The sequence below is a fragment of the Zea mays genome, chromosome 10 (genome assembly GCF_902167145.1).
Source record: "Zea mays cultivar B73 chromosome 10, Zm-B73-REFERENCE-NAM-5.0, whole genome shotgun sequence".
Lineage (NCBI taxonomy): Eukaryota > Viridiplantae > Streptophyta > Magnoliopsida > Poales > Poaceae > Zea > Zea mays.
The window spans coordinates 135321883-135335797 of NC_050105.1; the positions used below are offsets into that span (position 1 = coordinate 135321883).

The window sequence follows — 13915 nt, forward strand, 5'->3', positions numbered from 1 at the left end:
ATAAAAGCATGATTAGGGCCAGAGTGAGACTTCCTAGAGTGAATTCTCCTAATCTTGCTCTCGGGATAACCGGCAGGGTATAAAATGTAACCCTCGTTATCCTGAGGCATGGGAGCCTTGCCCTTAACAAAGTTGGACAATCTCTTAGGAGGGGCACTAATTTTGACATTGTCTCCCCTTTGGAAGCCAATGCCATCCTTAATGCCCGGGCGTCTCCCATTATAGAGCATGCTACGAGCAAATTTAAATTTCTCATTTTCTAAGTTGTGCTCGGCAATTTTAGCATCAAGTTTAGCTATATGATCATTTTGTTGCTTAATTAAGGTCATGTGATCATGAATAGCATTAACATCAATATCTCTACATCTAGCACAAATAGTGACATGCTCAATGGTAGATGTAGAGGGTTTGCAAGAATCAAGTTCCACAATCTTAGCATGAAGAATATCATTTTTATCTTTAAGATTGGAAATTGTAACTTTGCAAACATCAAGATCTTTAGCCTTAGCAATCAAATTTTCATTCTCTAATCTAAGGCTAGCAAGAGAAATGTTTAATTCTTCAATCCTAGCAAGCAAATCATCATTATTATCTCTAGGATTGGGAATTGAAACATTACAAACATGTGAAACAACCTTAGTGTTTAAACTAGCATTTTCATGTCTAAGGTTGTCAATCATCTCACGGCAAGTGCTTAGCTCACTAGATAATTTTTCACATTTTTCTACTTCTAGAGCATAAGCCTTTTTAACCTTAACATGTTTCTTGTTTTCTTTAATTAGACAATCCTCTTGGGAATCCAAAAGGTCATCCTTTTCATGAATAGCACTAACCAATTCATTTAATTTTTCCTTTTGAGCTATGTTAAGGTTGGCAAAGAGGGAACGCAAATTATCTTCCTCATCACTAGCATTGTCATCACTAGAGGATTCATATTTAGTGGAGGATTTAGATTTAACCTTCTTTTTGCCGTCCTTTGCCATGAGGCACTTGTGGCCGACGTTTGGGAAGAGGAGTCCTTTGGTGACGGCGATGTTGGCGGCGTCCTCATCGTCGGAGGAGTCGCTTGAGCTCTCGTCGGAGTCCCACTCGCGACAAACATGGGCATCGCCGCCCTTCTTCTTGTAATACCTCTTCTTTTCCTTTCGCCTCCCCTTCTTGTCGTCACCTCGGTCACTGTCACTAGATATAGGACATTTAGCAATAAAATGACCGGGCTTACCACACTTGTAGCAAACCTTCTTGGAGCGGGACTTGTAGTCTTTCCCCCTCCTTTGTTTGAGGATTTGGCGGAAGCTCTTGATGACGAGCGCCATTTCCTCATTGTCGAGCTTGGAAGCGTCGATTGGTTGTCGACTCGGTGTAGCCTCCTCTTTCTTCTCCTCCGTTGCCTTGAATGCAACGGGTTGGGCTTCGGATGAGTCGCCAAGCTCGTTGATTTTCCTCGAGCCTTCTATCATGCACTCAAAACTTACAAAATGCCCGATAACTTCCTCGGGGGTCATTTTAGTATATCTAGGATTGCCACGAATCAATTGAACTTGAGTGGGATTAAGAAAAATGAGAGATCTTAAAATAACATTTACCACTTTGTGATCGTCCCACTTCTTGCTCCCGAGGTTGCGCACTTGGTTCACCAAAGTCTTGAGCCGGTTGTACATGTGTTGTGGCTCCTCTCCTTTGTGAAGCCGGAACCGACCGAGCTCCCCCTCGATCGTTTCCCGCTTGGTGATCTTGGTGAGCTCGTCTCCCTCGTGCGCGGTTTTGAGTACATCCCAAATCTCCTTGGCGCTCTTCAACCCTTGTACTTTGTTATACTCCTCTCTACTTAGAGAGGCGAGGAGTATTGTTGTTGCTTGAGAGTTGAAGTGCTCGATTTGGGCCACCTCATCCTCATCATAGTCCTCATCCCCTACGGATGGTACCTGCGCGCCTAACTCAACAACATCCCATATGCTTTTGTGGAGCGAGGTTAGATGAAATCGCATTAAATCGCTCCACCTAGCGTAATCTTCACCATCAAAAGTTGGTGGTTTGCCTAATGGGACGGAGAGTAAAGGTGTATGTTTGGAAATGTGAGGGTAGCGTAGGGGGATCTTACTATACTTCTTGCGCTCTTGGCGCTTAGAAGTGACGGAGGGCGCATCGGAGTCGGAGGTCGATGTTGATGAAGTGTCGGTCTCGTAGTAGACCACCTTCCTCATCCTCTTGTGCTTGTCGCCTTTCCGATGCGGCTTGTGGGAAGAAGATTTTTCCTTCTTCTCTTTGTGGTGAGAAGAAGATTTCTTCTCCTTCCCTTTGTTGGAGGAGCTCTTCTTCTTTTCCCTCCTTTTGGTGTGGGACTCTTCCGATGAAGTGCTCCCGTGGCTTGTAGTGGGCTTTTCGCCGGTCTCCATCTCCTTCTTGGCGTGATCTCCCGACATCACTTCGAGCGGTTAGGCTCTAATGAAGCACCGGGCTCTGATACCAATTGATAGTCGCCTAGAGAGGGGGTGAATAGGGCGAATCTGAAATTTACAAATATAAACACAACTACAAACCAGGGTTAGCGTTAGGAATAAAGAACGAGTCCGCAAGAGAGGGCGCAAAACAAATCCCAAGCGAATAAGCAAGTGAGACACGGAGATTTGTTTTACCGAGGTTCGGTTCTTGCAAACCTACTCCCCGTTGAGGAGGCCACAAAGGCCGGGTCTCTTTCAACCCTTCCCTCTCTCAAACGATCCACGGATCGAGTGAGCTTCTCTTCTCAAATCAAAGCCGGGAACAAAACTTCCCCGCAAGGGCCACCACACAATTGGTGCCTCTTGCCTTGATTACAATGGAGTTGTGATCTCAAGAACAAGTGAGAAAGAAAAGAAGCAATCCAAGCGCAAGAGCTCAAATGAACACGGCGAATCACTCTCACTAGTCACTAGGGCTTTGTGTGGAATTTGAGAGGATTTGATCTCTTTAGTGTGTCTAGAATTGAATGCTAGAGCTCTTGTAGTAGTTGAGAAGTGGAAAACTTGGATACAATGAATGGTGGGGTGGTTGGGGTATTTATAGCCCCAACCACCAAATGTGGCCGTTGGGAATCCTGTCTGTTCGATGGCGCACCGGACAGTCCGGTGCACACCGGACAGTCCGGTGCCCCTGCCACGTCATCACCGCCGTTGGATTCTAGCCGTTGGAGTTTCTGACTTGTGGGCCCGCCTGGGTGTCCGGTGCACACCGGACATGTACTGTTTGATGTCCGGTGCACCGGTATGGGCGCGCCTGACGTCTGCGCGCGCTGTGCGCGCATTAAATGCACCGCAGGGAGCCGTTGGCGCCGCAGGGAGCCGTTGGCGCCGCAGGGAGCCGTTGCTCCGCTGGCACACCGGACAGTCCGGTGCACACCGGACAGTCCGGTGAATTTTAGCGGAGCGGCTGCCGCGCGAACCCGAGGCTGGCGAGTTCTGGAGACCGCGCTTCCTTGGAGCACCGGACATGTCCGGTGCACACCGGACAGTCCGGTGAATTATAGCGCGCCGGCTTCCAAGAATTCCCGAGGGCGAAGAGTTTGAGTTGGTGTCCTCTGGGCGCACCGGACACTGTCCGGTGCACACCGGACAGTCCGGTGCCTCCAGCCAGAGGTGCCCTCGGTTGCCTCATTGCTCCTTTGATGAATTCAACACTTGGTCTTTTTATTGACTGAATGTGAACCTTTAACACCTGTATAATCTATACACTTGGGCAAACTAGTTAGTCTAAAGACTTGTGTTGGGCAATTCAACCACCAAAATTATATAGGAACTAGGTGTAAGCCTAATTCCCTTTCAATATCATTTCTACGTTCATATGTCCCAAAGGAGGTCTTAACCTAGCCGACCGTGATTCGATGATCGCTTTGTTCTGGTCGTTCTGTTTTCCCGCCATCCGTGTATAGCTGTACACTGACTTCTGCAGCGCGGAGCCTCGGACACTCGGCATTGCTAACAACACCCTGACCAGTTTTCCAAATTGGAATGCCTCCGGTCACTACTATACTAGTAACTGGTACTACCTCCGTCCGTAAAAAAAAAGAGAGAGAGAGATGGATTCAGCTTTACCTGATCATCAAGTCTTTTGAAGTGTAATAATAAAATCTCTATACAAAAGCATCAATGTTTATAATATTAACAGATAGACCTTCATTATCAAGATGAATCTAGTAACACTTATTAATATCATTTTTAATTTTAAATTCCAGTTTATAATCAATTTGAAAAACCCAGATCTATTGTAAAATTATACTGTATACGTATTATTTTGTTCGGACGGAGGCAGCAGTACTGTACAGTACGTACTATTGTAAAATTTGACTGCGTGCTGATAATTTGCTAGGCAGGAAGGCAGTTGTACGGGCGCAACAACAGACAACCGGTCGTCCCCTACCCGCATTCAAGGCGCCCCCCGCGCCCGGCGTACTTGCAAGAAAGCACCTCGCCCCCTATTAATAAATGCGTGGCCCGGCTGCCCGTCGATCGCCTCATAATTGATGCCATGCCTTCGCTTCCCCTCACTCCCGTCGTCGTCGCAGTCGCAGCTGCAGGCCAGCAGCCACAGGCCACGGCCAGCAGGTGAAAATCCGTCGCATTTATGGCCACCGGGATCCTCCTCGGCCTATAAATCCGTCTCGGCATTTATGAGCACGGACGGCTCTCGTCCCCCTCACTTCACTTGTCGTTCGTTCAGTTCCTGTCGCTGCCGACGCCGCCGAGGCCCGAGGGGAATCGACCACCATCACCATGGGGAGGACTCCGTGCTGCGACAGCAAGGGCATCAAGAAGGGGCCATGGGCGCCGGAGGAGGACAAGCTGCTCGTCGACTACGTCCAGGCCAACGGACCCGGCAACTGGCGCATTCTCCCCAAGCTCGCGGGTACGTACTGTACTGTACGTGCTCTTCTCCTGTCGATATCGAGCCCGGCCGCTTGCTTGTCTCGTCATTTCTCAATACCGAGCTGGCCGCTTGTTGGTGCCGCCGCCGCGCGCGCTTGCAGGGCTGAACCGGTGCGGCAAGAGCTGCCGGCTGCGGTGGACCAACTACCTGCGCCCGGACATCAAGCGCGGGCCCTTCACCCCCGAGGAGCACAATTCCATCCTTCAGCTCCACGCCGTAGTCGGCAACAAGTGAGTTTCTAATCCTCAGCCGCGCTCAGTAGTACGTGCGTGCGTGCGTGCCGTCAAAGCAGGAGTACTGTTCATCAGCAACGCGTTCTGTATTTATTGCATATATACCCTCACTCTGCAACTCATCACTCATGTGCATTCATGCAACAAACACGACGAAACATGCATCTGGATTCTGGAGCGCACGAAAGCCAGTCCTACTACAGCATCCTCGCTTACGCGTGCTGGAACGTTGTGGTATCGGTCAGGTGGTCCATGATCGCGGCACAGATGCCGGGCCGGACGGACAACGAGATCAAGAACTACTGGAACACGCACATGAAGAAGCAGATCCGTCAGGAGGCGGCCGCCGCCGCCGGCGAGGGCGCCGCCGCCCGGCTCGTCACGGTGGCGGCCGCCTCCTGCCCCGCCGCCCGCCACACGGCCCAGTGGGAGACCGCCAGGCTCGAGGCCGAGGCGCGCCTCTCCCTGCTCTCGTCCTCGGCCGCCACGACGGTCACCTCCGCCACCGCCTCCTCCTCGTCGTCCACCGTCGCCGCCGAGCATGCGGCGCCACCCGACATCTTCCTGCGCCTCTGGAACTCCGAGGTCGGGGATTCTTTCCGCGGCGCAGCCGCGCAGCAGGGGCACGGTCCGGAGGCGAGCGCGGCGGGCGCTGGCGTGCCGGCGCTGCTGCCTGAGCTCGGCGGTGGCGGTGACGATTCCTCGGCCGCGTCGACCTACGAGGCTGAGGCCGCGGCGGACGACGGCTACCAGGCGTTCCTGGACCTGGCGATGGAGGAGTTCGCGCTGCTGCACGGCCGGCTCGGCGCGTTCTCGGCGTTCCCGCAGGCCGACGTGTTCGCTGAGGCGCACTGCTGCCTTTTCGCTCCGTTTGAGGAGTAGCTTTGCTCGATCTCATTGCCAGTCATCAGACATCAGAGTAGTAGACTAGACGTACGTACGTGACCACGTGCATGTACCCTGCATGCGTCCGTCTGCGTACGCGTACGTACATACATACGTACACATGCCGCTTGTCTTGGGGACGATGGCGTATGTACGTGCCTGTACGCAACGAGCGGATGGGTGGCGCGTGTGACAGTTCGTTATTAGTCTGTGCCCTAGAGCAAGAGGTTTTTGCGACTGCTCCAAACTAGCCTTGGCATTGCTCTGGTGAACGATGTCAACTTTCAAGTATTCTGCCTCTGCGTGTTTGTGTACAAGCTCTGACTTACTGCGTGGATGCAGAATTCTCTGTAGTCTCTGTGTGTGTGTTGGGGGGGGGGGGGGGGGGGGGGGGGGGGGGGGGGCATGCGTTACAAATGTAGACATTTTTTACCGGGAGTTTAATCTGAGAAAAGGAAATCAACAGTGTGATGGAGTGATGGTATTAGAAAAGTACACGCGAGCTCAACGTATAATGAATATGCAGAAAATAAACGACTAACATAAATTTAATAGTTTGATGGGATTAGACAAGTACACGTATAATCTACGTACGTATGATGAATATGCAGAAAAAAATGACTAGCAAAAAAATTATTTAAACTACGTATGATGAATATGTAGAAAAAATGACTAGCAAAAATTTTATTGGGTAGAGAGTATATCGATTTGCAGAAGGCAGGCTGGATTTTTAGATTGTGCAAATTAGCCATTTCCATTTCACTTCGGGTCAATTAGATAGTATACTCGTAGCAAAAATTTTGGGGCGCTTTTGAATCCCGTGTTTTTCCTGCGTTTTTAAACTAATTCATGTAAAAGTCCTATACCATTTCTATGAAATTCCAACGTTTCAAAGAAGTCCTTATTGGATAGAGAGTATACCCATTGGTAGACATGGCAAAAAAATCTACTGGATAGAGAGTATACCCATTGGTAGACATGGCAAAAAATCTATTGGATAGAGAGTATACCCAAATACCCAATAGCAAACAATGCTTAATCGGTGTAGTCGTCGTACGACTACTCAGTGCAGCACAAATAGGTAGTTGTGTCGATCACCATCGATTCACCGTGCCGGGAAGGAGAGGAGGAGCATCGATCAACACCAACACCAAGGAGAGGACAAAGTGAGCGATCATGTCGTTCTCGTACACTCTTCAAACGTCCTTCACTCGAGCAGATGAACTCTTGGACGACACTCGCTTTAACGCCCTGCTCTCCTAGTGCTCGTGCATGTAAGAACTAGAATGGGATGTTCAGGAGCAAAGAAGCGAATCGGGTAACAATGACATGATGAAACTTATATAGGTAAGCGGAGAATCAGGTGCACGCGAGTAATTAACCGAGCGGATGCGAGAGATCAAAAGACGAAAGGAATTACGACAGGAGATCAAGAGACGAGAAACTTCCATAACTCTAAAATCACAAGAGATAGGAAAATCATGTAACTCCATATTAACTCCACAACCCCAAGAGACTCTAAACTCCCATAACTCTAGAATCCCAAGAGACTCTCATAACTCCAATTTGAACTACCTGAGTGGCAAAACATTACTGCATCGTGACGCACCACGCCATGCCATACGAACCACAACACTCACAATATTTAAAATGGTCCTTTATGATTTAATCAAATAATTTATATGAGTCAAACCCATCACTACAGGAAAATACTTAATTCCCGTCGGCCTGAAACCGACGGGAATAAGCCCTAAACCGACGGGAATAAGTAATTCCCGTCGGTTTAGGGCTTATTCCCGTCGGTTTCAGACCGACGGGCGTCCCTTGTCGGGGATAAGGTTATCTCCGTCGGCGGCTGACGGGAATAATTAATTCCCGTCGGCTAGATAGTGGCCGACGGGAATTACGGCTAATTCCCGTCGGTTCTGCTGGCCGACCGGAGTATACCTCAACGACAAGGCGGCAACGGCGCTCGGGGAAGCGGTCGGGACCGGCGGCGGCACTCGTGGAGGCGATCGAAGGCGACGACGGACTTGGGGCTGCGGCGGTGCTCGGAGAGCCGGTCGGAGCGATGGGCGGCGGTGGAGGAGGCCGACGGGGGAGGCTATTGCGGCGGCGGCGGGGTCCGGCAGGGGCGGCGTGGTGGTCGGCCGGCTGTTAGGGGCGGCGCGGGGCCGGTAGGGGAGTGGCGGCGGCGGCGGTGGATGGGGCAGGGGCGGCGGCGGACGGGGCTGGGGCTGGGGCTGCTGCGGCCGCGCGGGGTCGGGGCGGCGGCGGGGCTTGGGGAGGCGCGGCGGGGCTTGGGCGCGGCGGCGGCGGAGCTAAGCGATGGCGGCTCGGCGGTTGAAGACAGACAGAATGCGTCCGCGCGGGTGAACCCGCGCTCATAAACGGCTAATCCCCGTCGGTTTTCTCCCTGGCCGACGGGAGTTAAGTAATCCACGTCGGCCTACGCTCTAGCCGACGGGAGTTAAGTTAACTCCCGTCGGCCTACTTTCTGGCCGACGGGAGTTAAGTTAACTCTCGTCGGCTGCGTTTTAGCCGACGGGAGTTACATTATCCCCGTCGGTTTTCTTCCTGGCCGACGGGAATTACCCTGGCCGACGGGAATCAATAGGATTCCTGTAGTGCATAATATAACCAACAATGCCCACCAGATTATAGGCCACATATTAAACAATAGCAAACCATCATTCTTTAATATACCGAGGTTCCGATGTAGAATGTTAAGTTGAACATGCATCAAGAACAAAGGTTATACTTGTTCACAACTAAATAATGCACTATGCCTTGAATTAACAATTTCGTGCGAAGTGAGTTTCACCCGGCACGTGTGTGGTAGACATTCATCCTTTTTCCAACAACTAGTGCAGAGAGACAAAGACCAACCATATAAGCTATGTTAACATCCTGACAGCAGCTTGTATGGCACTAAACCATAAAACACATTATTCAATACCTACCTTTAAGATTTAATCAATATTTTATATAGGACAAGTTCATAAGATAACTAACAATCCCCACCAAATTCTAGACCACATATTAAAAAAATCTCATAGCCATTGTTCTTTGATATACCAGGTTTTTGATAGAGATTGTTTAAGTTGAATATCTACCTAGAACAAGGGTTACACTCGTTCACAATTAAAAAATTGACTATGACTTGAATTGATAGTTTTGTGCAAAGTGAGTTTCATCAAAGTTCTTTTATGGTACTCGGCTTCTACATGCATCCCTCGGTTTGAAGCATACAAGTCACACTTTGAGGCCTTTCATGAGTACGTAGAGTTTACTCATATCTGTAGACTATGACTAGCAATCAAACTCATATAGGTGTGCTCCTTCTATCACATTTTGTAAGACACTTGGATCATATTAAAAGTTTAATCAACCTACCATACAATAAAGAAGAAATATGCACCTATAACATTCTAGATCTTATTAAGGAGTCCATCAATCAATCACTAGTTTATTTCATTATTCTACTTCAAAGGATCCCGATTATATATTACATGTTACCACTATAAAATTGTCACACCTGGATTTAAGGGCAAACCTGGGTGTGTCTCACATGTGTGCTAGGATCAAGTCTCACACATATGATGACTCATGATACAGAAATCAATGCCACATCTTTATTATATAATAGAAGTTCTGTACAAAATAACTAAATAAAATACACCATATGGTGACAACGATCCTCTGCAACCATAATTAATTGGGAGGCGATGGCCTAAACCTCTCTCGAATTCATCGTAGCATCTTTCATGCTCCTCATCTTGCGGTACCTTGTCTTGACATTGTGTGATTATAGAAAGAGTGAGCTCACATACATTCATCGCTCAGTATGTGTGGGGAATAATGTGCATGAGCTCACTTACGGTGGGGACCCATGTGAAGTGTAAGGATTACCAAGAAAAATGGTTAAGGCTGAGCATTGCTTTAATAAGTTGGTCAAAATTTTATTAGCAATTACTAAGTATAAGTATATACCAACCTAATTAAATAATTGTTCACAATGAATAAATCCCACAATGCAATTCAATGTATGATAGGTTAAATTTAATTCTATAAATTACTCATGTGAAGGTCTGAGCCACTTTTGAACGTGAGCATGGTTGATATACCAGTTTTACACTCTATAGAGGTTGCACATCTTTACCACAAGACATGTTTTCCGTTTAGCCAGGGTTTGCAAGGTCCTTAGACACTTACGAGGTGAATGGCTAGGGATCCACCGTGAGGCCTTTCCAAAGTTCCACTAGCATGAGAAAATCCGCTACGGTGTCAAGACGAAGGAAGAATAGGCCTTTTTCTAGGGTCTGTAACCCCAATGCAGTAATTATAGCCAACACTATACTTTGCAGCAATGCCGTCCCGCTTGCCCCTTTTAAGAAATTTTTATCTCACACTAGCTTTCCTAATTAATTGGACAAGGACGTCCCATTTCACCCTTATGGTAGCACTGTTTTCTCGGGTGGTCACTCCATATTCCAATTAACAAAATGATCTTATCATGAACAATAAAGAATCCATTTACAATAATAAATCATGATCATAATTCATATATAACATTAATACCAAAACTATAGGTAGAGAAATAGCATGACTACCCAATAATTCATTTGTTTGCAAGGTATAGGGTAAACAAAACTAGGTAACCTATTAGGTCCCATCAGCTTAGTCTAATAGTACCATAGTGGTTAACAGAATATTATTAGGCTAAAGAATATGATTAAGGACACAACTTGTATTTTACTTGCGATAAATTGTTGTCCAGATGCTTCCCAAAAGTTGGGCTTCGAATTCCTCGTCACCTTGCTTCTATTTGCAACAATATATAAAGATAGACAAAAAATAGGTAAAAATAACATTACATCAAAGATGAAAACAAACCACACAATAATATTTTACGCGTCACTATGAAACCATAGGTTGAAGAACCACTAAATTCGAAGTTAAAACTGAAAGTCGCCTAGAGGAGGGGTGAATAGGTAAATCTAAAATTTATAAAGTTTAAGCACAACTATAAGCCGGGGTTAGCGTTAGAAATATAATCGAGTCCGAAAGAGAGGGCGAAAACAAATCACAAGCGAATAAGAGCGGATGACACGGTAATTTGTTTTACCGAGGTTCGGTTCTTGCAAACCTACTCCCCGTTAAGGTGGTCACAAAGACTGGGTCTCTTTCAACCCTTTCCTCTCTCAAACAGTCACTTAGACCGAGTGAGCTTTTCTCCTCAATCAATTGGGACACTTAGTCCCCATAAGGACCACCACACAATTGGTGTCTCTTGCTTTGATTACACAGAACTTGAGAACAAGAAATGGGAAGAAGAAAAGCGATCCAAGCATAAGAGCTCAAAAGAACACGACAAAACTCTCTCTTCTAGTCACTATTGCTTTGAGTGGAATTGGGACTTGGAGAGATTTTGATTCACTCTTTTTGTGTCTTGTATTGAATGCACTAGCTCTTGTATTGAATGTGTTGGCTAAAAACTTGGATGCCTTGAAGTGTTGGTGGTTGGGGGTATTTATAGCCCCAACCACCAAAGTGGTCGTTGGGGAAGGCTGCTGTTGAAGGGCGCACCGGACAGTCCGGTGTGCCACCGGACCCTGTCCGGTGCGCCAGCCACGTCACCCAACCGTTGGGGTTCGACCGTTGGAGCTTCTGACAACTGGGCCACTGGACAGTCTGGTGGTGCACCGGACAGTCACGGTTCACTGTCCGGTGTGCTTTCCGCTGGCACACCGGACAGTCCGGTGCTACACCGGACAGTCCGGTGAATTATAGCGGAGTGGCTCCCAGAAAACCCAAAGCTAGCAGGTTGGAGTTGAACCACCCTGGTGCACCGCACACCGGACAGTCCGGTGTGCTAGACCAGGACAGCCTTTGGTTGTCTTTTGCTCTTTTTATTTGAACCCTTTCTTGGAATTTTTATTGGTTTGTGTTGAACCTTTGGCACCTGTAGAACTTATAATCTAGAGCAAACTAGTTAGTCCAATTATTTGTGTTGGACAATTCAACCACCAAAATCATTTAAGAAAAGATGTGAGCCTATTTCCCTTTCAAAAACGTAAAACTTATGAATTTTCTAAGCTTTCAGATTTATAAATATTCAACTGCTAGTATGATTTATAGAAAGCATTGGGTTCTTCTTATCATTTTCTAGACTAATCTGTAATAGTCTTTACACCTGAGTGGACGTCGAGTTGTTTTAACCAGACTTCGAGGTCTCTTTTGCAAAAAGATGCGACTGAAGGGGTATCAGCACACGTAAGCTGTCCATCACTCAATGTGCGGCTCAAATTAGATCTACATTAACCCAGTATCGACGGGAATCGTTCGATCTCGATCCGTCGGCCAAGATTTAAAACGTCACGTCTAATCTAAGACTGACTCCAGCAGCAACCTGTAAAGGGTCCTGTACTCTAAATGTAGGGGACGGTCAGGTCCTTTATCCCTCCAACAAGAGACTGTAAAAGGTCCTCTAAAATTTAGAGGATGGCATGCGTGCGCTATCTATAGAGGGTGCTTGTCGGGGACCATAATTAGGGGTACCCTCAAGACGCCTAATTCTCAGCTGGTAACCCCCATCAGCATAAAGCTGCAGAGGCCTGATGGGTGCGATTAAGTCAGGGATCAGTCCATACGAGCGACTTGATCACGCCTCGCCCGAGCCTAGCCTCGGACAAGGGCAGCCGACCCCGAGAGACTTCCGTCTCGCCCGAGGCCCCCCTTTTAATGGCGGACACATCTCCGGCTCGCCCGAGGCCTTGCCTTCGCTAAGAAGCAACCCTGACTGAATCGCCGCACCGACCGACCGAGTCGCAGGAGCATTTAACGCAAAGGTGGCTTGACACCTTTATCCTGACACGCGCCCCCCGGCAGAGCCGAAGTGACCGCCGTCACTTCGCCGCTCCACTGACAGGTCTGACAGAAGGACAACGCCGCCTGCGCCACTCCGACTGCAGTGCCACTTGACAGAGTGAGACTGACATGCAGTCAGGCCTTGCCGAAGGCGCCATAGGAAACTCCGCTCCGCCCGACCCCAGGGCTCGGACTCGGGCTAAGACCCGGAAGACGGCGAACTCCGCTCCGCCCGACCCCAGGGCTCGGACTCGGGCTAAGACCCGGAAGACGGCGAACTCCGCTCCGCCCGACCCCAGGGCTCGGACTCGGGCTAAGACCCGGAAGACGGCGAACTCCGCTCCGCCCGACCCCAGGGCTCGGACTCGGGCTAAGACCCGGAAGACGGCGAACTCCGCTCCGCCCGACCCAGGGCTCGGACTCGGGCTAAGACCCGGAAGACGGCGAACTCCGCTCCGCCCGACCCCAGGGCTCGGACTCGGGCTAAGACCCGGAAGACGGCGAACTCCGCTCCGCCCGACCCAGGGCTCGGACTCGGGCTAAGACCCAGAAGACGACGAACTCCGCTTCGCCCGACCCCAGGGCTCGGACTCCGCCCTGGCCTCTGCCGAACAACCTCCGCCTCGCCCGACCCAGGGGCTCGGGCTCGGCCTCGGCAACGGAAGACAGACTCGACCCCAGCTTCGGAGGAGCCCCCACGTCGCCCGGCCTCGGGCGCGGGCCCGCCACGTCAACAGGGAGCGCCATCATCACCCTACCCCGAGCCGACTCGGGCCGCAGAGAACAGGACCGGTGTCCCATCTGGCTAGCTCCGCCAGATAGGCAATGATGGCGCCCCGCGTGCCCTGTGACGACGGCGGCTCTCAGCTCCCTTACGGAAGCAGGGGGACGTCAGCAAAGACTCGACCGCTCCAACAGCTGTCCCTCCGCCAGGCTCCGTTGCTCCTCCGACAGCCACGACATCATACCAGCAGGGCGCCAAGATCTCTCCGGCTGCCACATTGGCATGTACTTAGGGCGCTAGC

The 13915-nt window shown here is 49.5% G+C and overlaps 1 protein-coding gene across 1 annotated transcript; it reads left to right on the forward strand.

Annotated features, from left to right (window-relative positions):
* The first annotated feature begins 4610 nt into the window (after positions 1 to 4610).
* Positions 4611 to 6333, forward strand: LOC100192750 (uncharacterized). Its single transcript, NM_001399086.1, has 3 exons — positions 4611 to 4881; positions 5003 to 5132; positions 5381 to 6333. The coding sequence occupies exons 1-3, from the start codon at positions 4749 to 4751 to the stop codon at positions 6015 to 6017; spliced, it is 900 nt and encodes a 299-aa protein (NP_001386015.1). The 5' UTR covers positions 4611 to 4748; the 3' UTR covers positions 6018 to 6333.
* The last annotated feature ends 7582 nt before the right edge of the window (positions 6334 to 13915 follow it).